The 27428-nt window shown below is 37.5% G+C and overlaps 2 protein-coding genes across 7 annotated transcripts in view; one reads left to right on the forward strand and one right to left on the reverse strand.

Moving 5' to 3' along the window:
* Positions 1 to 20575, reverse strand: part of IMMP1L (inner mitochondrial membrane peptidase subunit 1) — a 58124-nt gene extending 37549 nt beyond the window's left edge. For 3 of the 6 annotated variants that reach the window (XR_011048002.1, XM_068398829.1, XM_068398824.1), the window contains exons 1-6: positions 20533 to 20573; positions 16513 to 16728; positions 9045 to 9251; positions 3312 to 3449; positions 2434 to 2522; positions 1382 to 1508 (exon numbers count right to left, since the gene is read on the reverse strand). Coding sequence is in view for 5 of the 6 variants with exons in the window: in XM_068398829.1 (XP_068254930.1) it covers positions 1382 to 1508; positions 2434 to 2522; positions 3312 to 3416 (321 nt within the window). In the remaining variant the exon portion in view is untranslated. Of the gene's footprint in view, positions 1 to 1381; positions 1509 to 2433; positions 2523 to 3311; positions 3450 to 9044; positions 9252 to 16512; positions 16729 to 20532 lie in introns of all 6 variants that reach the window. The other 3 variants (XM_068398828.1, XM_068398825.1, XM_068398826.1) reach the window with 3 other exon arrangements.
* A 135-nt stretch (positions 20576 to 20710) lies between these two features.
* Positions 20711 to 27428, forward strand: part of ELP4 (elongator acetyltransferase complex subunit 4) — a 160979-nt gene continuing 154261 nt past the window's right edge. The window contains exons 1-2 of the mRNA XM_068399864.1: positions 20711 to 20882; positions 26717 to 26752. Coding sequence (XP_068255965.1) covers positions 20711 to 20882; positions 26717 to 26752 — 208 coding nt within the window. The remainder of the gene's footprint in view (positions 20883 to 26716; positions 26753 to 27428) is intronic.

The raw sequence follows: 27428 nt of genomic DNA on the forward strand, positions 1-27428 counted from the left end.
CACAAGGTGCTGAACAGAGGTAATGGTCAAACATGCTTTTGGGGGAAAAAGATTACATTCTTCTGTGATCATAATTTCTGATTATTTTTCTAATGATAGATGATATAGGTTGATGAAAATCTTTTGTCACAAATCTTTCCAATATTCTGTTAAGCTGGCTAAACATGAGCCAGCAGTGTGCCCAGGTGGCCAAGAAGGCCAATGGCATCCTGGCCTCTATTAGGAATAGTGTAGCCAGCCGGTCTAGGGAAGTGATCGTCCCTCTGTACTCGGCACTGGTGAGGCCGCACCTTGAGTACTGTGTCCAGTTCTGGGCCCCGCACTTCAAGAAAGATGTTGAGGTGCTGGAGCGAGTCCAGAGGAGGGCGACCAAGCTGGTGAAGGGTCTGGAGGGTCTGACCTACGAGGAACGGCTGAGGGAGCTGGGGTTGTTTAGCCTGGAGAAGAGGAGGCTCAGAGGTGACCTTAGTGCAGTCTACAACTACCTGAAGGGAGGTTGTAGTGAAGTGAAGCCCAGGCTCTTCTCCCGGGCAACTAGCGATAGGACAAGAGGACACAGCCTCAGGCTTCGCCAGGGGAGGTTCAGGTTGGACATTAGGAAGAATTTCTTTTCAGAAAGGGTTATTAGACATTGGAATGGGCTGCCCAGGGAGGTGGTGGAGTGACCATCTCTGGATGTGTTTAAGAAAAGACTGGACATGGCACTTAGTGCCATGGTCTAGTTGACAGGGTGGTGTCAGGGCAACGGTTGGACTCGATGATCCCTGAGGTCTCTTCCAACCTGGTTGATTCTGTGATTCTGTGAAGTCTATCTGCATAAGGACAAGTAAGTATTAAGAATAATTTTTACTTTTTATTTCATCTTATTACCAGACCTTTTGGACAAGTTAGGAAAATTACTACTTTTCCAACCATACTCAGAAAAATTAAAATATTGTTACACTGAAATACAGAGATACACTAAATTTTCAAAGCAAAATCCCCAAAGCTTATTGCAGAGACAAAATTTTCACTTCTTAAGTGTTTAAAATACAGAAACAGTTTTGCTTTAAGACGAAGCCCTTGGAGTCTGCCATCTGCACTGCACTTTATGCAGAGAATTTTAGAGTATTCTTCCAGAGAAGAAGACCTAAGCAAAGGGCAGAGCAGAAGTATCATCTGCCTACACTTCCTACAGAGCCAAAAGACACTAAGAAAGACACCTTGCCATAAACAGAGTTTACAAATTACATTTTACTGTTTATATACAAGAAGAAAGAATAGTTTATGAACATCATACTTTGTGATTTATGATGCTACTCAAATATTGCAAATCCTTTACAGACTACCAGGCCTACTTAAGTAATCATTAATTTACAGAGCAAGAAACTCTAATACTTACATAGCTGTGACTCTTAAGGAAATCTGAAGGGTTGCTTGTGCAGACTTTATCCCCTTCCAAGCCAATTACTCTTTTACAGATATTTGATTTGGGGTCATTTGGGCTTTTCACAATTACAATATCTCCTCTGAGAGGAAAAAGCAGAAACAAAAACAAACAGAAGAACTCTAAGTACAAACTATTTGGCTGAATACATGTGCACCAGTGTGTATACTCCAAAAATATTCATGTACATTAAAGATACTTCCTTCTGCTGAAAATTCTTGTCTACAATTTTGGTTTCTTCAGTTTTACTAAGGATGTAATTTTACACGTTTTTTTAAGTACATTTGGAGAAATTCTTTGTTATTTAGACCATTTATAAAACATTTAAGACTATTTTAATTGACAATGCCCTGATGAAATTAATGCCATTTAACTTGATCCTGGTGCTACATATATAAGGAACGGAACAGATTCTGTGTTCCTAAATGTTACTGTCCCAGTGTTATTCTTTAAGTGAAACTTCCAATGTCTAACCTGAGCTTGTAAGACCTTGTATTACTTTTGCCTCCTGATTAGACACATTAGATTGTACAGTGAAACAATCCACCAAACTGGGTGAAGGCCTTGAGCCTACTGTGCTCTACAACACAGTAATAAAATGGCATTTGATAAACGGTACTTACACCATTTGGTCACTTTTCTAACAACCTATCTGAGCACAGCAATACCTACAGTTTGGTTTGCAAGTAAGACAAAACTGCCTAGGGAGAAGAAGTTATATTCACACAATAGAACTGTTTTAGGAAAAAAAAATGGGAATTTTTCCATTTTTTGGACAAAGCTGTAAAAGTTACATAGACTATATCCTAAACAAATTCTGACAAGTTGATCGATGGGCTGTATGTGCTGATTACTTTAACTTCCATCAGACACAATGAGAGGAGATTTATGAAAAATTACAATTTAGAAGCAGAAGAACATACGAAAAATAAAGGACGGCTAGAATGTGGTTACTGACAAGCTGGGGCAAACAGCATGTAAAATCTAGTCTCAACAAAGGAGCATACTTCCGAATGCAATACAAGTGGCGGCTAAGGTTCTCCGAAAAGACAATATCAGAATTTTGAATGGTTGGTTCCATTGAAGGTCCAGAACACTGCAAATTAAAAATAAATGAGAAAAAATTACTATTTCCAATTACTTTTATCTAAAATACATTAATATTCAAATTATTTGCTAATAAATTAGAAAAGATGTAACGTAAAGAAGAACTGAAAAAGTGAGATCCTCCAAGGAACATCTGATACATTTAAAAGATGAGGACAGCCTCCAGAGCACCTCTAACTCTGTTACAGCTCTGTATTCGCTCAGGATTGGTCCTGAACTACGCTAGGTGCTACGAGCCCCTATGGATTCATTTCAGCACCTAATCTGCAGGGAATTATTAGGGGCAGCACTCCAAGCTCTGCCAGCTTACCCCTTTCTTCAGCCTCTCTAAAAGAGAACCATCACAGAAGCTGCAAGAGCAGCTCACAGCCAAACTCCACTATGTCCAGCAGCAGTATCTGCTAGGTTTAGAACCTGGGGAAGGAGCAAAAAACATCCAGAAATCTGCCCAGAGTTTGAAAGAAGAGCATTCCCTATGGCATCATTAGTGACTCCAGTCTTTCTGGAAGAACATACTCTCTGCAAAATGCTGAATCATAGTTTCCCATGTGCTTCAGTGATGCCTCAAGCAATAACTTAGCAAAAACTACGAATGCCTAAAGTAGAAATAACTTTCATAAAGGCTGAACCTGCCTCCAAAAAAATAGGCATTTACTAAATTCACTTTCAAAAAGCTTTAAATAAAATGAAGAAACCTGAAATATTGGCATTAGCACATATAACAATTTCAGTATTATAGTTTTATTTTATTTTAAATGTCATGAAAATGAAAAGTTACCACAACAATTCCTCCAAGGTACTCAAAGGCACAATGCGCTATGCAGCCATATTGCACAGTATACCCAAGAAATCGAAAGGTTTTTCCTAGGACATTGCGAAGCATGGTACAGTGTTACGTCGTTCAGCTGGTTCTAGTCTACAGTAAAACAGAAGAAGATCATTCATTTGATAACAAACAACCTAACATTTACAAAACTATCTTTTGTATCTAACAACCAATGGACAATATTTTTTTAAGAAAAAGTTAATAGAAACAACGAATAATCAGATATATCTGAGATGAATACAGTTTAAACTCAAATGCTATCAAGAAGTTTTTAATTGACTACACAGACCCTTCCACATGTACCATCAATGGACCCCTCTGACCAGCTTATTAGTGAGATTCAGTTGAGTAGGAGCTGAAACAAAAAAAAACACTACTTTTGCCAAACTAAAGAAATTAATGGGAGAGAATGGTGTCAGTGCTCTCTGCTGACTCAGCTGAGCTCTTTACTCAAGATGGCAGACAGGCTTACCTGCCACACGTCTAAATATCTGCAATAGGTAGGAGAACATCTTCCCCTCCACTAGGTCTGGCTGAATGCAATCTGGACAGCTCTAATCATACTTTTAAATGCAGGCTTTGACTTCCTGACTGGACCACGTACTGTAACTCATGTGCAGTTATTTACTAAATAACACTTGATAGAGTTGTTTTAATCATGTGAAGAGAGTGAAACTTAAATCAGTTTTTCTTCAAGCACTAGTATTTAAAACTGAACCCTCAACAGCAAAACAGAGAAGCATCAAACCATCTGAAGTGATCTGAAGGTATTTCACAACTGAAATTACATTCACAGAAAACTGGAGTAATGAAGTAGTCAACCAAAACTTTAAAAGCAACCTGACAATCAATCAAATGAAAAAAAGGCTTGAAGAACTAGACAAAATGAAGGATAGCAGTCCTGAGCGGCTTGCCTAAGTGAGACTACACTAGAAAAAGAATACAGATCTTGATAGGAATTCTGGAGGTTTTGCAGAGCTCTCCTTTGACTAGACTTCCATTACCAAAACACCTGCATATAAAAATAAGATATTGGGTCTTTCTGTTCTCAGCTACAGTACAGTGGCATAAGTTCTCCAGTACCTAAGACTGTAAATATCTTCTGACCCCTTCCCCCAAATATTTAAGTCAAACTCTGATGATTACATGTAATTCCTGCAATGCTAATCTGTTTCCTTACCCCAATTTTTAAGATTTTGTTTTATATATATATATATATATAGTTCTCTTAAGAAGTGGAAAATACACATACTGAAGTAACTGAAGCAAGTTTTACATTCTGCATGAAACCTGTCCCCCTTAAACTCAGTATCAGCTTTATCATGAACTAAAACCACAGCAAGATTTCCCTCATTTACTAAGATGGGTCAATAGAGCTTGCTAAACAAATGCAGTATGTTAAAAAGAAAAAAAAAAGAAAAATACTGTGTGTACAATATGCCCTACTTAATAATGAAGTAAAGACCTCCCCTTCTATATTTCATGACATTTTGCTATTTAAATGCAGGAATTTAAAAGTGCATAGCTTTACTTGCACAACTCTCTCTAGAAGTTAATGGGAATTTTGCCTGAATACAGTCAAAGTGGCTTTTGTTCTTTGCATTTAGTATTTATTTATAAAGAAAACAAGATGACCATTCTCGGGGGAAAATGTTCTCTACCAAGCTCATTTCCTTGTTCTTTTTTTAACATAAAACATCTCCAGAATAAATCCATTTAAACCAATCTGTGATTCAACATCCTTAATATTAGCTAACGAGTTTCACAGTAACGACCCAAAATACAACAGAAAAGTCTTGAACTGTTTCATTAGCACGTGCAGTGCCCAGCACACTGCAGGACACCCTGTAGAAACTGAAAGAGCTTCACTGTAAGCAAAATGCACTTTCAGCAGAATTTATTCTGGAGACCCAGAAAAGTGGTTTGCTCTTTTCAACCCACTATGCTATGAAATGCATGGACCAACTCCTTGCTCTCAGGGCCAGAAACACTGTGAGCTCAGAAATGTGTTACAGGTGATAAAAGGAAGATGGATTGCCAGCAGATCGATCTGAGTTGCACAACTAGTGTGAATTAATGACCACAACTATCTTTTGAGAGAAGTCCATCATCAATACTTCTCAACAGTGCCTGCTAGAAAGGCAGCCTCGCATTGTTTCTCAGTTGATGCAGACAGAAAAATACAGCACAACGATCCTGTATTTCAGATCCATGCTATTCAGAAACCTTGTATTAATGTATTAAGACATCATAGAATTCAGGCACCTGTGCACATTACAGGTAAAATGAATTGTATAAACATTGCGTTACATTGACCAGAGTAGGTAGATATTGTTGATCGCGCCAAATGGAATGGTAACAACAGACTCATTAAGAGAAAATGTAAACCTCTCATGCCAACAGCTATCAGGCTATAACTAAATTATTTTTTATTATGAAATTACAAACAACTAATATATGTCTCTGAAAATAAGTTTCAAACTGATTGCAACTGATTTCCTCTTAGACTCTGGATGACACGTACTTCCCAGTAGTTAGACTGAACACATTTGTTCCCCTCTGATGTCTCTGAGTAACTCTGAATTAGGAGGGACAGATTTGTAAGTTACTCAAGGAAACACTGTGAGCAGTCAGAGTGAGCTTTACTTACTGCTAGAGCTGTCATGGTATAAAACTAACCACAAGGACAGAACATGAGTGAAGGGGTCTCAAATTTTGTACCCCATTCTGTTAAAATACTTAACCCCAAGACATGGATTTCACCAGTCCCAGTTTATAAATGTGGCACAATGGATTTTTTTAAATGCTCAGGTTTATCAGATGTTCATGATACTTGTGAAAAAATTCTTAGCTGTTATAAAAGGCTTTTTATTACTACTCAAGAAAGTTAATTTCAAATTAAGGCATATATATACACGTATATTACACATAGTTTGAACCTTTCAAGATAACTTCAGAGGACCGGGTTGTTTTTTTTTTAACATTAAGATCCATCTTTAGACATCTAATATTCATTCCACAGAATAACTACAATCCTGAAAATTTCCATGTAGTTTTAAGTAACAATTTCTAGTTAGAAAGTCAATGGTTGTAATAAGAGTAAGCCCAGTCAAAAAACAAACCAACTCTAGTTTATTAAAAAACCCCACAGAATATATCTTACAATTGCTCTAGCTTAAGCATCAGTAAAATATAATTGTTTCCTCAGAAAACTATTTATGAGTACATTTTAAAAACAATGCTATATTGTTGATCACAAGAAGGGAAATGGCTGAATGTTTTTCCAGATCACACAATTAATTTTAATACAAAGTGCTGTCAGCAGGCAACTCCACCAGATACAGCATAAGACCATTAAGCACAATAAAACAAATGATTTAAGTCACAGGCCCCTTCAAAACTTAATGGATCTGTTGTATAAACATCCTTATCGCAGATCTAACAGCATAAAACCTGTTGTAATTACTTCCAGGTACTACCTACTATCATATAGTAGGTAGCTGAAAATTTTATACTGAAATAGACATTGTTTTTACACCAAACATAGACAATGATTAAAAAAGGTTACACATCCATATTTATCACATAGAATACAATTTTGTTATTTTACAAGAATTGTATAGTTTATCCCCTGTGGCAAATAAAATGCAAATTGTTAATTACTATTATCTTCTGTTCCCTTTTCCTTACATAGCCTATGCCTTCATCATTTGATTTTTTTGTTTGTTTGTTTATAAAATTAATCACAGCTAGCAGGGTGGAAATCACTTTGAGCCTCATGAATGACATCCAAGAGATGGGAAAGGATTAGTTCTCAGTTGCTGCCAGTTATAGCGCCAGGTGGCTTTTTCTGCAGTGAAGGTGTTACCGATAATCCCATTACATTGGTACTAAATCTTGCAGACATCAAAATTATCACCAAGGTTCCTTTTCATCCCATCCTTTCCAAATGACTGGAAGTCGCTTCACCTGAAAGAAGTCAAATCCACATGCAGCTGCTGTTTTAGCAGCCAGCGGACTCCCTGAGAATGCCAATCGTGATCCAATTTCGCTGTGCTGGTGGCCCCCTATTCCCTGTCCAATAATACATCTGTTAAAAAATCCTACAGCTACAAATCAAGTTTAATCCTACCAGGGACCTCATGTTGGTCTTGTCTTCCAAAAAGGCAGCAGGTTTTGCCGTCTATCTCTGCTAGTGTCTGGGGAATACTCTTTAAATCCCAGCCCTACTTAGAAGAATAAGCTAAGGATCACAAAACATGACCTCAAAAACCCTGATATGACTATATTCTGACCCAGAGGCATTCATTCTAGGTGAAGATTAGAACTTTGCATAATAAGATTACACAGCAAGTGAATGATATCAAGGGACTATCCATATGCAGCCGCCTGGTTTTCTATAGACAGCCTGTGCTCTGCAATATGCAGTGCAGACGAAACAGAGCTTGGTCTTTCTAGCTGAAATAAAATAGATTCACATAAATTAGTTGGCCATTTCCAGATTCCTAAATCCCCTATTACATCTTTTATTGACAGCTCCTGTGAGGATAGCACAAATGGTATTCTCTTTGTATTCTTCGCTTCTGTAACAATCGCACTCTGAGGGAAATGTACATAGGTTGTCTAGAAATTAACATCTTGTTTGCTGTAATCTTGGATTACAATTAACTGTGTACATAATAAAATTAGGAAATCAATGAGGAGATTTATCATTTCCAGATAACCAATGGCATTGGGTAAGACAGTATTAACATATGGTGCCAAAATTTTAAATACAGGAAAACTGAAGTCGCAGCCTATGAAAAGTGTGGCTAAACAAATTATTGGACTTGATATTAAATAGATTTTTTCACTATAATAAAAAATTTCCAGTCACATTTGCTTTATATAATGCTTCCTAATTCTGAATTTTCACTGAATATTTAGTGATAGTTTATCAGTTTTTCCTTAGCTAACAGAAACTCCTCTCCTAACGTTCTCCGCTTCTAACCAGACACCTTTCTTCACACAAGGTAATCCTGTAACTTGCACCATCTCTTTCCCAAAGAGTTACTCTGAGATTATTACTTTAAAAAAATTAAAAAACCCAAAACCAAAAACTGCACACTGACTAGGCTATTTAAATATTTGTGTTTGAGCTGTTATTTATATTAAACTATTCCTTTAAAATTTCTGCATGAAATTAATGTTACATGTGCAAGAACAGTGAAGGGTGCATATCCTGTTTATTGGGAAGGATTCTTCCCACATCAGATACACAACTGAATAAATATAAAATGTTTTAAATATTCTAATTACAATCTGACAATTCCAAACATCTAAAGCAAAACAAGGAACAATTTTCAAAAGGTCTTTCTGTGCAGGGGGACAGGGAGAACTTAGTTTGTGATTCTAGCTGTTGGTTTTCTCTAGAAGAAACACTGGGTTCAGTCTGGCAAATCTGAAAAAGCTTGGTGATATTCTGGAAGAGAAGATTATTTTTCCACATTATCATTACTAGGCACTGACAGTTTGTCTCCAACAAGTGCTCTTTCATCTACTGATCTCAAGCTGACAAGGAGCTCAATCCTGTAAACATAAATTCACATAATGTAATCCTGTGGTGTTAAACAACTGGAGACTACCTACATAAGAATGAGCAATTTTCAAAATGTATTTCAAGTTGTTCTCACTGATTCTATTTACCTTTGGGAAGCAACTCCTAACAATCCCACAACTCTGTATAAAACACTGTATTAATGGTGAAATGCATTCCAGGGCTTCTGTCTTCTTCTGCAGCTCTACACACTCATCTTTGCTGAACAGCGAAATCCAAATAGCTGAGCAAAGGCATGGTCATACATGGCAAGCTGGAGCCTCTGAGGGATGCTGAAATAGTCACTTAGCAGTTTCCTGTAACAATGTCAAAGTTAGGACAAACGCCAAAGGTCTGACAGACAGCACAGTCACTTTCCTGGTGACTGAGGAAAATACACCATGTCTATGTGACAAGGGTCAAATAACTATATTCTGAGCTATATGCATTTATCTTAAATTTCAAAAAATTCACCTTCTTGAAACATACACATGTAAACATTTAAAATTAATTTTACTTAATTAACAAAGAGTTACAAGTCCAATTTTCACATTAGGCACTTAAAATTCATGACCCTACAGAAACTAAAGTTGTCCATGGACGACATGTCCCCTGCACTTCCCAGTACTGATTCACCTTCTAGGAATATGCAGGTATTTTTGGAAATACTACTCAAAGCAGCGAATAGAAGAGTAGTAAATAATTCCCCTATTCACTGACAAGTAAAAAGGATGTTTACTTAAAATATTTGTCATTACAAAAAGGATTGCTGGTAAAAAAAAACCAAAACCAACAAAAACACACAAACAAAACAAAACAAAAAAAACCTTCCACATCAAAGCAACCTATTTATGTGCACCATCAGCAAGACTGTTTAGAAAGAAATACAAGTGTCTTAATCTTATCCCCAGTGTTAGTCTCAGATTAGAATGCCATCATTGAAGAGTACTACACAGTGGTTTATGAACACAGATCTCACACAGTATGATATCTTAATACAAATAGTACATCAAGCCTATTATTAAACATTTGAAAAATACAAAAGCAAAAAACAAGACCAGTTTTAGCACTGTCAGAAAACATAACAATAGTAGCAAAGATTCTTTCTGTATGTTCATCAATACTCCCCAGTTATGAGCATCACCTTCTAATGAAATATCTTATGCATACTCTGCATTAAGCAAATGTGTTAAAAAAAACAGAGGAAAGGAAATACAGTCAGACAAAAGTGAGCTCAGTATGCACATTTGCAAGGTACCTGAACAGAAGAAAAATGCAATTCAAGTGCTTGGCACTGCTATTATTCCACCAAAGTTTTGACAGCTTTCCCAAATTGTTTTTTAGTTACGAAGTTCTAAATACACCCGTGTACATGGATTCAACTACTTATTTTTTCATAGCACAAACTGTATTTCACGTGAAAATAAACTGTAATCAGTACTTTTTCCTCATTGCTCAATAAAATTATTAGTAATTTCTGAGCTGTTTTATGTATAAAACAAAAGTTCTGTAAGTTCTTCTCCACTTACAGATACAAGTATTAAAAAAAGTTCCAAACATCAATAGATGAGTGCAATGATATTCAGTCTAAGTTAATCCCCAGACATCCAAATCCATGAATAAAAATTCATCAGTTTTAAATACACTGAGCCTATTAAGCAAGAACAAAAGCATATGCACAAAAGAGCTTTTAATATATTTCAAAGCCCACAAGAGCCATGGTCTCATTAAAATTATAAATTACACAAACATGGAATAAAGATTCAAACTGCGGTGCAGCTAAGCAGATTACAGAAAACCCCGCGTTCCATATGATAACACACCATGGCCCTCCCAGATGGGGGCTTGGAACAAAAAGGCCATCACTGCAGCTAGGGAAAACCTCCTTGTGATCTCTGGTTTCTGTTCAGCAGATGACAGCCAAATAATATGTTGATTATTCTGTTTGTGCTGCTAAGCTTGTAAGATGGAATAAAAGCGATATGATCTATTGTGAACTCCATGCTAATGTGTTGCTCCACTCATAAATAATATACTGAATTTATTCTGAAACTATCTTTTTATCTGAGTTCCAGGTTTTAAATGCATGAACTAAAATAAAAAGCCAGCATCAACTATTATTTAATTTGATGGTTTAAAGTAAAAGATACAGCTGACACAATAATAAGTGAGAAAACTGACTACTTAGTGAATCAAATAAGTAGAAGTGCCTTTCTCAAATTTAGCAAGTGATTATATGCTGAGGTGCAGAGCACCTGCAAGACACTGCGCACACTCCAGCCCCACAGGCTGCATTATCACTGATATCAAACGGATTACCAAAAAGGGCCTATATGGCTTATTTTACCACAAATAACCACCCCAAATCCAAATTTCAAATGAGCGTACAAGTACTTGTAAAACAGAAAAACAGACCAGAAACAATCATCGTATAACTTCACTAATATTACATCTCCCTTACTGAATTGCCTTCTTAAAACCTGTTTAAGTTTTTAATAAGTAATCAGATTTTACGTCATCTAAGTTTACTAACTTGGCTTGTTCCAAAAGCCCACAATTTAGCTTGTCCTTTCTTCCACAATACACTGCCTTTTTAAAAGTAAAAACAGTGACTGGTCATACAGCTCCTTCTACAGATATTCTGTACATAACGAGTAGACTGATGATCTTCCTACAATTTAATGTTCGTGAATTTTAGGTCTTTTATGCCAGAAATGTTAAAAATACTATCAAAAAAAACACTGCAGCTTGGCAATAGCATGAGAACATCAAGACCAAAGAAGTGCTTCACACTTCTTGGGCCAATGGAAGCACAGTTCATAAAAAGAAATGGTGGAAACATGTAGCTCCGAGAGCGTGCAACATTTTTCTCAGAAACATTTAAATATATTTAAAAGAAGCTCAATTACCTTTCTTCCTTTGCTAGGGACACAGAGACAGCTTTAATTCACAGAAATAATGAAAACATGGAAATAAGAGATATTAGAATCAAGTATATGTAAGACTCAAGACTAAAAATTCAGATAAATTACCTCCTCCAGAATGAGTCCCCCATTGCAATGAAATAGCACACATATATTATTTTCATACAAAAACAAGACAGGACCTTGAAACAATTAGTGAAGTTCACATTTCCACTAGCAGCCACCACCTTAAGTCTGTCCCATTTACAATACAGTACTGTAAGTTACTCTGCAGTTACCAGTTACACTATTGTTATTTCTATGACCTTGATGATATTTCATTTTTCCTCAATCTGTTTCAGTTTCTACAACTTTAAATATTATTTTTATTAATCTTGCATACATAATCTCACACAAAATGCAAAATAGTACCTGGGGGAAAAAAAGTGGTAGCAGCCATGCAACTCAAGCACCTTCTTATGATACATTTCTATAACCAAAACTTTTTTTCATATTCTTATGAAATTGATATAATAAAAAGGTTTCAACAACAAAACAAACTTTTCCAGCTACCATCATGGCACTAATATCTAAGCTAGCAAAAGCTAACTCAAGTCAACACAAACTTCAATGCATTAATGAGTAGGTCATAACTTGGCTTGAGTAGAGAGTAACTTGAGAATCACAAAGGTGATTCTCAAACACTGAAGCACAAGGGAGCCTGCTTGCTTAGGCAGCCCTACTCCTAGATACATGCTCCTGAAATGAGATTTCAGCAAATACAGCAGTTTTGGCATGGCATTGGCAGGCTCAGTACAGGAGATGGAAGAAGCTGAATCCATTGAGATAATGAATATTTAAAGTTTGCTAAAATACAGCTTAGCTACAAAAAAAGCCAGATATTCAGTGTTTTCTGCCTTTTTTTTTATCACAGTATTATTCTAAATTTGGAACACTATAAGTTTTCTTAAGTAGCCAGTAGCGGATCCTGCTTTTTATATTTAAAGTGAGTTTTACCAGCTTGCTTGCTTGCTTGTGTTTTACCTAACTTTATAATTCACACTGAAATACCTAAATTTTAGTTCTTGCCTACTTAAAGTCCAAAATGTCTCTTTTCTTCAGCTACCTCTCAATGACCCAGTTAGTCTACCATTCTAAACAAGTTCTTAAAACAGTCATATCTTTTGAAAAGCAAACAAGACTTCTGTCTCAGTGCTCAGAAAAGGTATAGTTACATAGCTCTACAGAATTATTTACAGCAGCACATCTTAGTTCATCCCCCCTCTATGGATGGTCATGATGCTGTGAAACTAGATGGAAGTCCATCAAATACATCTGAATGTTCCTATGACTCTGCAGGATCTTGTCCTCAGCAAAACCTGAGGGTTGTGCATTTTTGTGAAGCTGCTGACCAACATCACTACTTGGGAAAGCCAGAACTAGCATCATCCTGAGCTGGGCCAGTAACTGCATCACTATTCACAGTGCTATATAAATTACTACATCTAGTTCCTTGTAACACACCTATATGCATTTCCATTCAACCACTGCTCTTTTGCACGTCTTTATCAGACTAAAGATTGAGTCGTTCATAAATCTGAGATAGAATGGGCAATAAATGGGGAAAAACTGCTTGTTAGAGGATACTACTCTATGTGAAGTTACTTCCACGCTGGCGGTAGCTGAATAACAAAGCTAGCATTAACCTACCTGCCTGGAATATCTACAGAAGCCACAATGATCAGAATACATCATTGGCCAGCACCCTGGAAAGCTGAGGTTACAAGTTTGTGGGACTCACCAAGAAGTTACATCCTTACATGTAAGCACATTGGCAAAGATTCTCATCTTTGTGGTCATTGAGGTTTTGAGATTTATTTTCAATTAACTGTCAGTTCATCATTCTACCCCAGAGCAGGAACTTTCTGAATCTCACCTAACATGCCTGTTGTCCTTCAACAGACGTCAGAGCCTGTTGTTGAAAGCTAAGCCGAAAAACAATGTCAGCAATACAGATTCTACACTTCAGCACAGTAGTCAAAGTTACCTGTAAGCATAAGAACAGTTAACAATAACATTTCCTTTACATAAGAGGGGAGGTCAGACAGGTGGGTCTGTGCAACTAGAAGGCTTATGAGCCAGATTTTCTTTACTTTGATTTCAGAAACTACTGCAGAACCTGTTGTTGAAACATTACTGTTTGGTTTTGGCTAATGGAGCATTTTCCCTGTCTTCTATGAAAACTCCTTAAAAATATTTCAGCAAGCAGAGGTGAACTACAATTTTAAAAGAGTTCTGAAGGTCATTGGTTAAATATTGTCTGGCCATGGGCAGGCCTCAAGTGCTTTGCCAAAGCATTTCACAGATTTCAGATCTCACAATATTGCAGAGATGATGGACAAGAAAAAGCTAAAGCCAAAAAAAAAAACAAAAAAAACCACACAACACCTCCTATAAAATCCCACAACATCCGTGAGCAGCAAAAACTGCCTGTATTCCAGCACCTGCTGATACTGTAGATTTGTAATAGAAATAACATGGTTATTTGGAATAACACCTTTGAAGACTAAAAGCCCTAACAACTTTGCAGAAAACATAACACTTTTTTGAAATCCAAAATGTGCCAATTCTTAACCTTTAATACCAGCATATCAGGAAAAAATGCTACAGCAACTATAAATTCATTTTAATGATACATATACTTTTACAGATATTCCGTGAATCTTAGGCTCTAAAAGCATATGCAATATAAATTATTTTGTACTTTTTATACACTGTGCTAATATAAATTATATAAAAAAAGTCACAGCTATTAACCTTTCCTTTCCATAAATCTTAATTACCTACATTTACCTAGCTTTAGAAATGCCTATTTAATACCTATTAACATGTGCAATCAGATACAATTGGAAGAAAACAAAGTTTACTCTTCATCTCTTCCAGTGACAAACTTTTATTCTTTGAGGGCAGCCATTTGTATTCAATACGAAATAGATTTCTGCATGTTAAGTATCTGAAACAGCTAGAATCAATCTGTCTTAATGTCTAGTTTTTAATCCTGAAGTAAGCTTTATATGGACATGGAACCCAGTATGGAAAACATTACAGAATATCAAAAGCCATAATACAAATAATACTCCTTTTCTAGTTGTTGGGCTTTTTTTCCCCATTGCTTTTAGTCTTATCTTAGAAGTATTTTTAAATTAATATGATTTTTAAAAAAATAAGAATTCCTCTTTTTATGATAAACAGAAGGGAAATAATCTCTATGAAATATACCACTAATCCATATGACGCTTAAGACAGTACATTCAACTTACAACTCATTTTCAGTTACTGTTCTGCAAGTTTCAGTAATACTATACTGTACATTTTTATAATCTGAAATTACAGAAACACTAAACTTTTTAATGATTTATTATTGTCTTCAGCACATACCACTTTAATACATCTCCTAATACATTTACTTCTATTTTAAAAGAGCTGTTTAAATTTGCCACAGGTTTAAATTTTATCGCTGCTGTTCAGTATACCCACAGGGATGCATTTAGGTAACATCCAGAGGCTTTCTGAAGAAAATCATATCATGTTTTATATAATATCATACAACTGGTATGTCCTAAACCCTCCCACTAATCCTTACATTTTCCACAGACTGATTGGATAAGTAGTCTTTAAGCTTTTTCATACTGAAAAAAAAACCAGGTCTTTTGGTGTCAGAACTTCCAGGATTAAACATTCTTTCCAGTTGTTGGCTCATGGCCTGAAGATCCTGCACTTTCAAACTTATCCCATTCTAGCTAGTTCAAAGATCAGGAAAATGAAGCGATCTTCTTTGCAGCCATAATCCACAGCCCATGCTGTTAGATACTTAAGAACATCTCAAAAGCAAACTACCTTGTTTCAGCTCCCAGCAGGAGCTCAGCAGGGCACGGGATCACATGACTGCAAACCCTACCTAGTCAGGTGACTCAATAGCTAATCTGATTTGGTGACTATAAAACTTTAATCAGTACAGTCTAATACCATCACACTCCAGAACTGATGAGCGAAGCAGCTTGGTGATATAACAGCAAACTCTAATAAGATTATGAATTAGAACTGACACTAGAATGCAGTTTTCTAGTTTTCTATCCCATACGTAAACCCAACAGAAAAATATTACTGAGAAGTGATCCAGCAGACATGTGGTTGTGAAACAAAATGCACTGATGTGTTTTATTCCAAAACGGATGGCGTTTTCCTCATTGCCACGGAAGGACAAGAGCACACACTGAATCTTGTAAGGCACAATTAAAACGTAGCAAAAACATTAATCTGAAATCAAGGAAAATAAAATATGTACATCGATAACATCATCTTGTTGAGAAAGACTGCTAACACAATACAGCCTCAGCTTGCATTAACTGAAGGTCCTAAGAGTTTACATCTGCAACCCACATAGGCTGCATGCAGTAAACGAGGAAGAGGGGCAATGACAGCCATGTCAGGTGGGTTTCCTCGTACCAGGCACCAAATACCTAAAGCACACTTTAAGAAGTGCTGCTATTTTGGAGACACTAGGATTTTCACCAAATCCATAGGCTCCAGCTTTTGAAGAGAAAAGACAAACATACATGCAGATTAAATTCCAAGCATACCTTTTCCCAAATGTTTTGATTGCTCTCTCACTCACCCATTGTATTCCCTCCATTTATTCCTTAGGGAATTCTCACCCAAAATCCTCTTAATCCATCTTAGAATCTGCATTTGGCATGGGCAAGTAGTTGAATTGGATCAGCAAGGTTCCAAGAAATGGAAAATAGAGAGCTTGATTTCTTCATACTGGAGTTAGGATTTGCAGTTAAAATTGACACAAGCATTTGATCAGGTCTACATAATAATACGTGAGCTGTGAGGAAGAAAAGTTGATTATTCTACAGTTTAAGACATCCCGATCTAGACAGAAAGGTTTAAACTCCTCCAGTTTACAATGAGCTGAGTATGACCATAGTCAGTTGCCATAGCTCAGCTGACAAGAAATGACTTGCTAAGACATTTCCTGATCACTTGCAATCGTCTCCATGTTCTTTAGTTTCTCTGCATTTCAATTCCATCCCTAGAGCAGGAACAGTAGGAGTTAGCTACCTACTAATGTGTATTTGAGGATAAGGGGGTTTTTATATAGTAATATCTAGAATTACAGTTCCTGCACTCTTGCTTTCTGTCAGACAGCCCCTAGTGGGATCTTTTACAATGGCTGGAAATTCACGTTTTGGAAAGGGGACAAGTGAACATAAGCAAACCATTAGTATTCAAAGAGAGTAAAAAAGCTATTATTATTCCTGAAAATGAACCATCATTGACTTAAAAATAAACACATTTCCATAAAATTAGTTTCTTCTCTATTTGTCTGAAGTGAAATGCAGTGAAGTCAGATGTTGTAAGTGGTGTTTTCATAAGCACATATTCAGTTGAAAAGCTTTATTGCATTAAATCGTTAAATTTTTTAAAAAATAAATCTTTGAAAAGTAGCTTATTTTCACCTGCTTTCTAAATCAGTAGGGCTTTAACTGTACCCATCATCTTAAAATGTGACAGAGAAAAAATGAACATCACAAACAGAACCACTGAAATACTTTTTAACATTCAGTTCTCATATTGAAAAACTATTTCTACTTCTCCATTTTTTTTTATAATATCTGAAACAGCCTCTCCTGTTATAAGTTACAATGTAAGAAATAGTTTATATTTCAAAGGATGTCCACTCACAAAATTTGTAACAAAAATATCACTTTATTTAAAAATACATGAAATTCTGAAATAGCTGTGAGGTTTGCAGTCAGCAAGAGGTGGAAGGTTCAACTGCCCCCTCCCCACTGTGTGTATATGCCCTCGTCCTTATTGCATCAACTCAGCAGTATGATACAAAATTAAACTATTAAGGAAGTCGATAGAAAGTCTCCTTCTCTGGGGACTTTCAAGCCCCATCCAGATGCGTTCCTGTGTAACCTGCCCTAGATTGGTCCTGCTCTGGCAGGGGGGTTGGACTCAATCTCCAGAGGTCCCTTCCAACCCCTAACCTTCTATGATTCTGATAACTAGTTCCACATCAAATTAGTGAGCTGAAACAGCTCAAATAAGGGTCTGACAAGCACCAGGCTTTGTTGGAGTGGAAGCAGAGGAGGAAAAGGAAATGAGACTTCCTCTTTTAGCAACACTGACCTATTATATCAGCTCAGGAGACAGATTTCCAGTAAACTTGTGCTTTATGTAAGAAATTCAAAAAATGGTATGACCACAGCACAAGTATTCCCAATTGCAAAATACTTTTATTATGTGGGTTCCAAAATGAAAATGAAAAAAAATAATTATTCCGTCTCTAGTTTTACTTGCCCTGTAGGAAAATGAGGTAAGAAAAAGGAAAAAAGTATAAGAACTACCTGTCAGAGAAGTAGTAATGAGAAATGGAAGAAAAAAAGAAGGCTCAGCCCTGGATGTATGTTTACACCTATTCTGTAAAGTTAATGCAACCTATATTAGTATATTTTATTTAAAAAACAAGCAAGGAAATACTTCGTCTCACTAAAGTTACAAAAGGAAGTGTACTGCTTGGAATGGGGAAAAATAATAATCACCAAGACAAAGTGCATGTAGTATATAATTGATGTTTTTTGATAAGTAAGTGGTGACTTATCAAAGATATCCTTATTGGGTTACAAGCTTTCTATAAAGAAGTTCTCTAATAGATATACTGCAATTTTTAATAGTGTCACACACACCTGCAAGCACTCATATCTGAAATATTTAGGCATCAGGACTCCAGAATGACAATACACTAAGAAATGGAAGAGCTGATGTGATGTTTCAGAAGTGGAGAACTCTCAGTAAGTTTCAGTCTCCTCACTCAATTATCCACAATGGTGGATCCCACTGTCAACAAAATATTCTTGAACTCTTAAAAGAATTGTGAATTACACTTTATGCCTTTATTTTTGTTAAAGCCTTTCTTATTCCAGGTATTTGCAAATCATTAGTCGGATCCTACAGAAGTGACATTTAATACCTATATTTATTTCTTGGCATGTTTTTAAATGTCCTTCGATTTTTTTCCTCTGAAGACAAATACTTCTAACTTTCACTCAACAATAATCTACATTTGAAGTTAAATATTTATTATTCAATATTTCACAGTTTAGCAGCAAATATAAAACACTAAGACAAACTCTTGATACTCGTGATAAAGCTCATAAACTGTCCACTGCTTAACATGTAAAGAAGCTTGGCCAGCAGCAAAATAAATGCAATTTCACCAGCAGGAAGACATAGTACTGAAACTTCACACTCCTGAGTTTGAATTTGATATGAAGGAAAAACTTTGAGGTTCAGTACTATTAACATACTGTTGCTCTTTCTTGCTGTTCTTATTAAATACAAGGAATATTTTTTTCCTCAGTTAAGGAAAAAAAAAAAAAAAGACAAGCTCAACAACCAGAGGTGTTCAAAACCCACAGCTTATAGCAATACCAAAAATAATTCATTGACATAAAAGATTGAGAGCGGGGAATGATAACATTAGAGCCTCATTAGTACATCCTGCTGTGTGCCAATGTCTTCAAGTAGCTTGGGACACATCTGAAACACCAACAGATTAAAAAAAGTACACAAATACTTGTGACAGCAGCTATTCTACACGCTCATAGGGATTTCTCATAAATTCAGAGTACTATAACATAAAGTGTTGATTTACAAAGCAAGCATACTAAAATTTTTCATTAAGATAAAAAGCATTTTAATGTCTTTGTATATAAGAAGACCAGAAAAAAAAAATATCAAGTTCAGATATCTCAACAATTTTTTACATACAGTCAGTTTAGGGCAGTTGTTTGCTGCCATGTACAAGGCCACAGGCAATCTATAAACTGCTAATAACGAGTAAGGATATGCTAATCTTCCAAAATACACAAAATAACTTTCTATGGTATTATCAACTGATTAAACAATAAATACTAAAGAAGGGCAGAAATTACATTTCTCACATAAAGCAACTTTTCCTGCTATACCTCTTAGCTTACAGAGTGGTCCAGAGCCATCATACTAACACAAGATCTTGCTTCCAAGTGAGAGGTCTTAAATCCTGTTTATTACAGATCCGCTATTTACAAACAGGAGAGGGACTCCGAGCATACTTATATACTATGTTACATACAGTTACTTAAATACCAGAGGAAAAAAAGGATTTTTCACACACACTTTTTCCTTTCTGTTCACGTCTAGGATCGCACACAAGAGAAGGGTTTTTTTTTTTAAGAGGGTGATGCCGGCGGCGGGCAAAGAGACTGACAGGGAACCGAGGGGTGCACAGGGACTGACGAGGGGGCTCAGGGGTGCGCAGGCTGGGCAAGCCTCTCCCTTCACGACTCACTCTGCTTCAAGCCTTACTGACACCTCTGGCATCCCAACCCTCCCCGAGAGAACGAAGCGGGGTTTTCCCCTCGGCAGCACGGCCAGCGAGGCCGAGCCACCGGCACCGCACTACCCACGCCTCCTCACGCCGTCCCCGCGCCAGGGCTGGACAAGACGCAGCCGCCGCCTCCCGCTACCACCCTCCCGTCCCCTCCCCCGCAGCCCCGGCCCCCATCAGCCCTGGTCGGAGCTCCAGGACCTCCACCGAAGCGGCACCCGGCGCCCTCCAGCCCGGCCCCGCCACACTCACCTGCTTGCTTGTTACCGGGCGCCCCGGCCCTTCCCCCGCCCCTTTAGCGCGGGACGTGCAAACAACGCAGTCTCCCATTGGATAGCGAGTTTCCGACGCCGCTCTCCCATTGGTGGAGAGGAAAGGGCTTGATTCTTCCCGGCGTCCCCTTGCTCCTGTCAATTGACAGGCAGCCGAGATGGCGGCAGCCGCGGCGGGCGGCGGGGCGGCGCGGGGCTGCGGGGCCACCAGCTTCCAGCGGAAAGCCGCGGGCGGCAGCCGCCTGGCCGCTATCGCCGGCACTCGGCCTTCCGTTCGCCACGGGCAGCTGCTGCTCTCCAGCGGGCTCCCCTCGCTGGACTGTGTGCTAGGTTGGTGAGGAGCGGGACCTGGGACCCCCCCACACCCCAACCCCGCCCGGCCGCCCTCTCCTTTGCCAGGCCCTGCCTGTCATTTACCTTCCGTGAGTCCGCAGCTGCTCCCGCAGGCTTTTCCTTTTTCCCCACAGTTCCCGGGTTGGGGGGAGGAGGGGGGAAGAGGAGGGGGCAGAGCGGGATGCGTTTCCCGCCTTCAGCCCCTCCCGCCTCGTGTGAGGAGGAGGGAGGCGGCACAGGCAGGTGCGGAGGAGGAGATGGGCATTTGTGTTCATTTAAATCGGTTTAAGCAACCTTTGTAGAGTGGAAAGCTACTCTGTAAATTTACTTACTGACACTCCAGACTGTCACAGTAAGGGGTCTGAAGTTTTCGGTGTTAAAAACATGTTTTCTGAGTTGACTGGTAGTTGGATGTGGTGTAGTTGTGGTTCTTCAGTACGGCGATTTTTAGGTTGAATTTAACCATAAGACTGGATTCTCAGTGTGTCTTTTCTGTCTTACTTGCCAGTACAACGTCATTATTAATGCCCTGTTTAGATAAGTTGCACTGGTGTGATGCTGATCTTACTGTCTTGAATCTGCCTTTGCCTCCTGACAGTGTCCAGATGCTAGGTAGCTCCTTGGACTGATCTGTTGTGACCATTGCTGTGTTATAATCTGTGGCACGAACTAGCACCCTTACTTGGATTGTGAACTAGTTCATTTCACTGGTATAAACATATGTTTTATCTGTATGCACTAGGGCTGCATGATACTTTTACTAACTACTGATACAGCTGCAGTACCTCTTCAGTGTACAGAGATGGGACTACTTTTAGGTGAGGAAGGCTTGACTTTAGCTTAGTTCATTCATCCTTGAGGGAGTACATGGTATATAGGAATACACCACTTTTCTTTCTAAGGATGTTCTGTATGAGTAATGATAAATATAAAAGTTGTATCCATTTTATAAAGAAGTTTTCACAGCTTGTGTATCTTAAGGAGAATCACGCTTCTGTATCTTTTGTATGTGTACGTGTGTGTCTGGTAGGGAAAACTAGCACTTTCATCAGGGATTGGCATCCTTGTGGAGAAAGCTCTTCCTCCTTAAGAGAGAAGTATTTTATTAAGTGAGTGTAATTTGTGAAACCCTTTAATTGAATAAATATAAGATTCACATTGAATATTCCACTTCTTCTTCATATTCCCTTTTATAAACAGTGGATTTTGCACAGAATGGGTCAGAAGATATAGACGGCTCCCATGATGGCAGCCTCGTAAATGTCCAGACACTTGCTAACATAATTAGTGGTTTGTTATGGAAACTGGGGACATTTCCTCCAGTAAACCCAGGATCCCTTCTAACGTACCTTTTCCCTGTCTTTTAAATATTCAGTAATTTCATGACCTTAACAAGTTTTACACTTGAATATCAAGAAAGTTCTTCATCCCTAGGAATAACAACTTCTGAAAATACTTTTAAGACATTTTCGGTGTTGTGGCATCTTTGAAAAAGTGGAAAACTCTCTATTCCTATGTTAAATGTTTGGTAACCTCCTAGCACTTAAATTACTGATTTCTGGAGGCTGAGTGGGTAGGCCAGGAGATATTCATGACAAACATGCTGTACTATAATAAAATTTCCATTGATACCAGGTATTAGGCATTGTTGGAGACAGACCACCCAGCTAGGTGGACCTGTACAGAATCATTGATTTTGGAGGCTGGGGAGGGACCTCAGGAATTCATCTGCTGCAAACTTAAAGCACAGAATTCAGAGTTGGTTGCTCAGGGCTTTGTCCAGCTGAGTCTTGAAAATCTACAATGGCAGAGATTTCACAGCCTCTCTGGACAACCCGGTCCAATGCTTAATTATCTTTGTAGGGAACTTTCTCTTTCCTTATATCCACTTGGAACTTTTCCTGTTTCAATTCATGCCTGTTGTTTCTTGCCCTCCCACTGTGCACCTCAGCAAAGAGCTCAGCTGTCTTCTCAGTAGCTTCTCCTAAGTACCGGCAAGCTGCTCGTAGGTCTTCCTCTCTTCTCCAGGTTAAACAAGCCCAGTTCCTTCAGCCACACATCTTGGGTCATGTACCCCATCTCTGTTCCCCTCCACTGGACTTACTTAAGTTTATCTTTACTTCTTTCTTGTACTGAGGGGCCCAAAACTTGACATTGTGTTCCAGATGTGATCTAATAAGTGCTGAGTAAAGGGGAGTTGTCATATCCCTTGACCAACTGACTGAGCTTCTGTTGATGCAGCTAACTATGCTGGTGACTGGAGAAGTATTGTATTTGGTGTCCTTCATGTCTTTTTTGTGTGTGTGTGTGGAAATGCTTCGTAAACGTCTTGCAGAATGTTGCTTATGTGTTTCTTAAAGAATGCCGTTACTTTTTTTCTTTCATCTTGCCCAATATCAGTTAAATAATTGACTGTACAAAATATTTAATTTTATTGTCGCCAGGGACTGAGGACAAACCTTTCTTTATAAATTCCCAATGGAAGTTACTATAAACTGTTTTAGTCTGGTATTTTTCATAGATATATTTTTTAACGGTCACCAGGCAGTCTTCTAGACCTCTTACTTTGGGCTTGATTAAGTTTGCCTTGTCCAGAAGCTGCAACTCAGATACAGTATTATTTGCCAGACATGAAGATAGAGCTTATGAATAAGTGTGAGTAAGGGAAAGCATGATGTTATCAGACACAGGTCTAATTAGAAGCTTTTGAAGAGAGGAAAAGGCAGAGCATACGTGGAGGAATTTCTTTTACCCTACAGCTACTGGCTGATTTGTTACATTATTGTCCATAGCTAGCTCTTCTTAATAAATGTGTTTCCTTTCAAAAAGAAGTGGTAGTTAAGTGCTGGATTTCAAATGCCGTGTTACCATTAAGACGCTCTTTACATCTCCAGGCTTTGTATTCAAGTTTACTTTCAAGGTTTATGGACCATATATGCCTGATTTGTGCCGAAGCAGTTCTCTGTAATGAGCTCTAACTATTGTGTAGTATAACCATCACATGCTTGGTATTGAATGTTTTGTTTCAAGCTGCTTGAAAAAAGGTCACAGATATGCTTTGAAAACATGGGGACACTTCTCAACTTGCAACATTTGTTGTGTTTCTGTCCATAAGATCTTAAATCTCATTGCTGTAAGTAGCCATGTGGAAAGTTACAAGTCTTGCTTAGTTGTTTACATGTACTACCGCCTTAGATACTGGCAGAGAAAATTAAAATAGCAAAATTAGAAAGAATTACAAGTTCACAGCTGTTTTCTTAGGAAACTTGAAGATTTTACCTTTTCCTTTTGATTCTATCATCATTCCTGCTACTTTTTCCTGCCGTCTGTTTTTTTCTTAATTTACTATTATTGTTGCTCATTGTAATATGAATATGCAACCATGGCAACTGCAATAGTTTTACATTCCATCTAATAGAATACACTTGTTCAAACTCTTCACTACATCTGATAATGTAAAGCCAATCCTCTGACCTGAGTTTGCCTTTAGCAACCAGGGCATGTGCACATATGTTACAACTCTGCCTTGTAGAAAGAGACAGTACAATTGATGATCTGAAAATACAGCTTGTGAGAATTTTGACTGTGCTGACATATGGTTTGACAAACAAATTCTCTCTTGTGCAAGCAATTTAAAAGCAGAAGAGACACTACTTCTGTGGTGGCTACAAGTGAGCTTTTTGTAACCAAAATTTTAAGTCCTTATTGCCATGAGGTAATACATTACTTATGGCTGTTTTGATCATATTTTCTAAGTCAAGCTATGATTTGGTAAAATCTCATAATTTTGAGCTGTTTTTTTCTGTGTGCTGTATAGAATGTGCTAGTTTTAAACAACTATTGTTAGTAACCTGTGTGTTCTGTCTCCCTGAACAACTGAATGCCATGAATATTGGAAGCATACTTTGTATCAACCCTTTGTATGATTTTTGATTTTGGTCTTTTTTTTTCCTTTCCTCCGTCGTACATCTTTTGGGTTTATTTTGCATTTATCTCCCAAACAAATGGAACAAAAATTGGTGGATTAGAACATGGGACTTCATGAGTGATTCTAACTTTCCGATAAACAGAACTTATAGTTGTTGTTTTTTTTTAAATCTAGCAAATACTTGATTACTTGATGAGCTTACTGTAAATATTGAGGCATTTGTACATCTTGGCTCAGGAGCATAGCTTAAAAAATCTGTGATGTGTTGACTACAACTATGAAATTAGTAGCTGACTTAAACATTTGCACTGTGATGTACTGCTCAAATTGTGGTACATCATGACATGATGACAAAGTGATTCTGTTGTGCTTGTTATACAACAATATTAGCCTTTTTGGCCTAAGGGAGAGAAATTAGCTTTTTCTCTTCCTTCTGGGTATATATCGACATCACAAGTGCTAAAGACATTCATAGTCCCACCAGTAGAGCTAAAGATGAAGAAGTTGATCCAATCCCTATTGTAATCAATTTCAAGTGAAGTTTAATGAGCTCTTAAATTGATAGACTGAATTATCCTGTTCACTAGAGTCCATCTAGACTCCTTTTACCAGGAGCTTTGGACATTGTGCTGATGTGTTTCAGTTTTCTCCTAACTTGCTTTTAAAGCAGTATGGAATTGCAGAAGGCATACTGCAGTTTCCTTCATGCAAAACACTGCAATAGGCTAGTTACATATGGCCATCTGAACACTTCCAGGAATTTTGAGCTTTCCTGTCACAGTCTTATATGATTGTTCAAAAACATATCTGTAGTCTGATTTCAAGTTATTTCACTATTTTCAGTCTTGGAACTCAGATTATAAACCAGTTTACTCTACACCTTTAAATAAAATACAAATTCTTTCATTGTCTTTGTAAAAATTCCTTCTTGGGACAACTATTTAAACCACTGTTACATAATTATGCTTGCTGTCCCTTCAAGAAGGAAATAAAGCAGTCAGGATGGGAATTCGTAGATTTATTTTTTCAGGTCCTCCACACTGTTGAGATCAATGGGGTAAGAATCTATGTATCAAAACATATTGGGAGTATTCTACTCTGTCGATTATTCATTCAGTCATCTGTGATTGGAACTTAAGCATTGATTGTAATTGTTTAAGCAAAAAGAAAGAAAAATAATAGTGGCCATGTATAAATCTGTCAAAATGTATTTTTATTTTTGAACAAATATTTCAATCAATTGCATTCATAGAGTTGTTTTTATGTCCAAGACGTAGTATAAAAGACTTTAATAGTATATTTATTTTCAGATGTGTGTTATGACGTTTATGATCTGTCAGTCCAGGTTTCACTGGGTGAAATCCTACCTGTCTTATTGTCATGTCTGTTTTCAGTAATAAGATAAAAAGCAGTGGAGCCAGGATTTTGCCTCATTGACATGGGTGGGAATTTGCTAGTCTCTTAGTAGGTCATTTTACATACATGGTTCTTGGTACAAAGGAATATCACTTGGTAGTGATTAATAAGGATTTAATTTGGAGAATATTTACTCACTTGAGTCATCCAAGTAAAAATTCACTGGCTCAGACCGTACATCGGTATTGTAGTACTTGAGCGTAGTTGCGCAGAGCTCTGCAGGATCTTTTTACCACAATGATGATAGTACAGTATATTGTGAAAGTAATTGTAATGTGTAATATATAATTACATGTAATGTGTAATTATTTCATAATAGAGAATTGTAGGAAGTATTGCAAAGGTAATTAAAATGTTGTTCACTTTTGTATTTTTAAATTCCCCGTTATCACCTTTCTTTGACTTATAAACTAAGAAAACTTAATTGTTCTCTAACATAGTATTAAAATGTAGTCTTACTTTATTCTTCATTTTGTTTTGTTTCCAGGTGGAGGCATAGCTGTTGGAACCCTTCTTCTTATTGGTTAGTATAGAATATATAGATACTTAAACCCATATTCTGATGTGTTTTGCTTGTTTTAATGTATTTATCAAATAACCTGGCTTTTCATTGTTTTTTAAACTCAGACTTTAAGAAAGCATAACTTTCAGGCCCCTTCACTTTGGGTAGCCTTCAGAGTGGACTATTATCTATTTCAAGAATTACTGGAGTTGGATCAAAACCTTACTTTTAGGCAGGTTTGAGCCCCCAAGAAGAATACCACAGAATTCTGTCTGAAAGCAGGGCATTCAGCAAATTTCAGGACTTTTTAGGGAATTTTTCAAGAATTTTCTAAACTACTTGATTTCCTGTAAGATTCAGACTGTTTATCATCACAAAGGTGTTTTTTTTTTTTTTTAATTTGGCTTCCTGAGGAAGATGTGAAGTACAGTACCTTTTCATCTTTTGGTTGCCAGAATCAGCTAAGAGAAAGCTCATGGAAGCCTTGCTTTCTGTCAGGGTGAGGATGAGGCACACTGAGATGATTAAATAGATTACACAGAATTCCCTTTGCAGACTACACTGAAACTGTCTGTACCATGTCTCCATTGCAGCTCAGATGCTCAGCTTTCCTTTCTGTTAAATAGAAACAGGATGAGGACTATGGTACACATGTCTTGTCTTCATATCCCCAGGTAAATGTACTGGACTTAGACCC

This window comes from Nyctibius grandis, chromosome 4 (genome assembly GCF_013368605.1).
Source record: "Nyctibius grandis isolate bNycGra1 chromosome 4, bNycGra1.pri, whole genome shotgun sequence".
NCBI lineage: Eukaryota > Metazoa > Chordata > Aves > Nyctibiiformes > Nyctibiidae > Nyctibius > Nyctibius grandis.